We start from the raw sequence: 4,099 nt of genomic DNA, 5'->3' as shown, positions 1-4,099 counted from the left end.
GGGGGGGTGAGGGGGGGGGGGGGGGGGGGGCAGGCATGGCTGGGTATTGCTCCTACTGCCTTGGGCGGGCTGAGAGTGCTGCTATGTGCACAGGCTGCTCACGTATGTATGAGTGGTGGCACCTGTGCGTGCATATGGTGTCCCCCTGACCACAGCATCCTGGGCAGTCCACCACCCATAAGGCCAGCTTTGGTTAAGCCAAACAAATCGGCCAACTGCTGGCATTTCATCAAAACCGTATGGCATTGTTAAGGAAAAATAACTGGATTTTTCGGAGTACAAATATGGCTCTGTTCTCTACAGAATTGCTCACTAAATCCTATGGTTAAGAGGCTAATGCTAGCAATGTACAGAATAACCCTTTCTTGTTTCCAAATCATTATTTCTTAATTTAGACATAAGAACTATAGCAATAAAAGCTAAACTGAAACAGAAGTGTTCCAGTGTCTTCTACTCTAAACACTACTCATCAACACCTAAAAATACTCACCCTTTTCCACATCTCCTATGCCAGGATAACTCTAAAGGAATCCCTAGACCCTTGTTCTGTCTGACCACAAGGGTTGCTCTCATTCCTGAAATCAAATCAGACATCCTCTTTCCTCACCACTCCTTTTTCTCTCTCTGTAGGGCATACAGGGAGAAAAGAAACCAAGACCCCAGTTTATGTGTATGGAATAAGTAATGCTTCTTATTTTTCATCCAGTTCACCCTCTCTTCATTCCAACTTCAAACCACAAAATCTAAACTTCAGCCATAGCTCCCCTTCACTCTCCCTCCCTAAGCTTGGTCACTAGTTATTCCTAGTACCAGGGAAGACTGTCCTACTGAAGCATCCATTGCTCTCCCACTCCAGTGTAGCTGCAATGGGGAAAAGGCCTTGGTAATGATAGGAAAAGAGGTCAGAGTTTTAGTCATTTTTCCTAGTTGCTCATGCAAGTAGATCAGTGGTCAGCAAGTTTTCAGAGACATGAGTAAAAGCAACCTGGCTCCATATGCCCTCCTAGCTGCAACATGGGTATAGCTCCCATTCTCCTGGCCCCCAAACCCAATGCAGACTCTCACCAACTAGTCCTGGCACATGTTCATTCTTGCTGCCAACACCCAATTCCATGGGGACCCCCAGCTCTGTGGGTCAGATCCAAACCACAAGCCACATCTTATTGAACTCTGGAGTAGACCATAAGTTTCTTAATAAGAGCATTATGTTTAAACTGGAGTGCTACAAAATTATGTTAGAAAAACAAGAAATATAAGGAAATTTTGATTTGTGGGATTTTATTTTATTTTTCCCTTTTAATAGGATAGCTATCTTGTAAAATGGAATAGTGAAGGATGAACGAGGTAAGTGGGGGGAGTGTGAGGTCACCAATAACTTAATCATGTTCACTGCAGCTCATTTTTATGCTTTAAATTTCTGTTAAAATGTTATAAAAATACGTAGGTTTTCTTCTAGTAAATTCATATCTATCATCACTTTCTAACCATTTAGCTGTTTCTGCAGTTTAGCTGTGAAGTGATTGCCACTCCCTCTATCCACCCCCACTAATTATGCAAAAGGAAAAAAAAGTTGAAATAATATTTGGAGTCACCAGAAAGAGTCCTGAGTTAATTTGTTTTCTTTTTTATGAATCAGCTAATAATAGATAATGCCATGTAATGCATTTTTAGAATGTAAGTTCTGAACTACCAAAATACAGTGAGTAGACTAAGAACAAACTCTCTGCTTTCCTCCCTCCCCAAGTTCTACATCAAACACTGGATTAAGTAGCCAGCAAGAGCCTGTATCTGCAAAACGTATTCGACAGGACATCTTGTTAAGTCATAAACCTCTACGAGTGCTCAAAACAGCAGGTAAGTGCTAAAACTATAACGTATCATATTGGAACTGGAATTTGTGACGGCGTGGTTGTGTAGGAGGTCCAAGATTAAGGTCTGATGCTTACAATTTGTCAGTTTCATGCTGTGTTGCTGTGATCTGTCAGCTAAACTGTTTGCTAAAAATGGCATGTCCAATCTTCTAAAAAACAATTCTGAATAGGTAGAGTTAGCTATTTGTTTCAGTTAGACTTGATCCATGTTTAAATACTTTAATTACACAATGTCGTCTTCACCTAAAAATGTGTCATTGATTATATTTCTAATAGAGATTTATTAGATTAAATTGTATATCATTTGGGAGAATATAGCAACGGAATTGAGAGACTTAAGATTTGCAAGCAGTATGTAGAGATTCTTCTGCTCCTGACAGATGCTTACAATTTTGTGACTAGTGTTTCCAGTCGGTTCCCTAAAAGGTCAGAATGATGTGGTTTTAAGAAATTTATCTCCAAGAAGCAGAAAACTTTTATTTTAACAAATTCTACAACTGAAGTAAAAATGCATGAAAACCATTTGCCCACATCCTTTCAAAAAGTATGGCATTATTAGTTATCAGTAGTAGTTTCAGTGAGTTCACAGTATAGCAGGTAACATATTTTAGATTACTGTTAACTGCAAATACACTTAGTCTTACAAAAAGGGTGAATTAAATAAAAGTTTGCTTAAAGAAATCTATGTCAAATTATGCTGAAATGTATGGCTTTTTTCTATGAATACATCTATTTTCAACATCTCTATTTCTTTCTGTTTTTGCTTAATTGAGTTTGTTTGATATTGAGAGGAACAGCTCACAGTTATATATTTTAAATGTCCTTTTTGCGGTTGACTATTTCTTCCTTGCTAATTATCTCCTTAATGTTTTTGCCTTGAACACATGCTGAAACCAAGATTAGAAGTTAAGATTTTTGTAATTTTACTTTAAGACTAAATTGCTTTCTGCTGGGTTTTTTTTTTACTCTTTCCTACCCAAACGCTCCCCCCCCCATGTTTCTGTTTTGGCTCTTCCCCTTGTCTCCATAGTTCATTCTTGATTTTATGCTCTTTTTATGCCTCTATTTGCTCTTGGGGCAGTCTTCAAATATTTGCGTATTCCTCTTCTTTGTACATAGTCATCATTCTTCATTTTTTCCAAATTTGTGAAGACGAGTTATTCTATGAAGAATTTCATCCATAGCAGCCATAACTAGAACAGATTCAGACATTTTGTAAAAGGTTTCATCAAAAAAAATATTCCTTTTGAGGTCTAGGAATTTTGAAGTCAACATGATTTTATTAATGTTCAAGTTTCTGAGCTCTACATTGGACCCTTCTCTAACTTTCAGAAAAAGAGATCCTTAAATAAATAAACAACCATGACTTTTTCAATCAAAAACTGGACTTTTTGACACTTAAGTGCTCTAAAGGTTTTCTTATTGTTTCACAGTCTTCAGAAGTTCTGGCAAAATGGAATTATCAGTCTCGCTCTAGCTATAGCCCCACCCTGTGAATCCTATAACATCTTATACAGTGTGGAACATTGTTGTCTGGGTTTCAGTTTCATATTTATCTGTAGAGAGCAACCTTGTGTTAGCAAAGCTGTGCTTTTACTTGGAAGTGGAATCAGAAATTTAGTTTTATCATACATTTGTTTTAACAGTGTATACAGAACTAAAACAAAGCAACCAGTATGGCTGCATACAGACATTCAGGGAGATTAGGAGGAGGTTAGATCACATTAAAAATGGCCACCCGGTCTAACTTAGTTTGCCCAGGTGCAGACCTTATGCTATCTAGGTGGAGCTATGTGTGGACTATACAAAAGTTCAAGACGGTTCGATCTGTCTAAAAATTGCCAACCCAATCTAAGTTAAGTGTACCTCTGAGGTAGTCTAACTTAACTCAGGTCCAACAAAACCAGACCCTTCTGGACCTAAATGATCTTCTGTACAGTTCCCAGCACAGCCCCAGGGAAAACCCAGCTGCTGGTCCACCAAACCCCCATCCTGCAAGCCACTCACAGTGCCAATTTTATCAGCATTTGCCAATACCAGGAACTGAAGAAGTAATTCAGGGTGGAAAGAGGGATGAGGAGGTATATTGGCCTGGGGGGTTATTTGTCTAGGGGTGGGAGGGAGAGCTCCCCATCTTCTCAGGCCCCCCTGCCAGCCCTCCTGATTTTCCCTAAACCTGAACCCCAAAAACCTCACCTGTGAACCCTACCTACCCCCCCCAATATGTC

General features: G+C 39.3%; 1 protein-coding gene across 1 annotated transcript in view; it reads left to right on the top strand.

Annotated features, from left to right (window-relative positions):
- Positions 1–4,099, top strand: part of KIF18A (kinesin family member 18A) — a 124,822-nt gene that overhangs the window by 107,624 nt on the left and 13,099 nt on the right. Inside the window, exon 15 of the mRNA XM_019519498.1 lies at positions 1,745–1,854. Within this exon, the coding sequence (XP_019375043.1) occupies positions 1,745–1,854 (110 nt within the window). The remainder of the gene's footprint in view (positions 1–1,744; positions 1,855–4,099) is intronic.

This window comes from Gavialis gangeticus, unplaced genomic scaffold (genome assembly GCF_001723915.1).
Source record: "Gavialis gangeticus isolate Ggan-Ray unplaced genomic scaffold, GavGan_comp1, whole genome shotgun sequence".
NCBI lineage: Eukaryota > Metazoa > Chordata > Crocodylia > Gavialidae > Gavialis > Gavialis gangeticus.
This window is presented reverse-complemented; position numbering and strand designations above follow the sequence as displayed.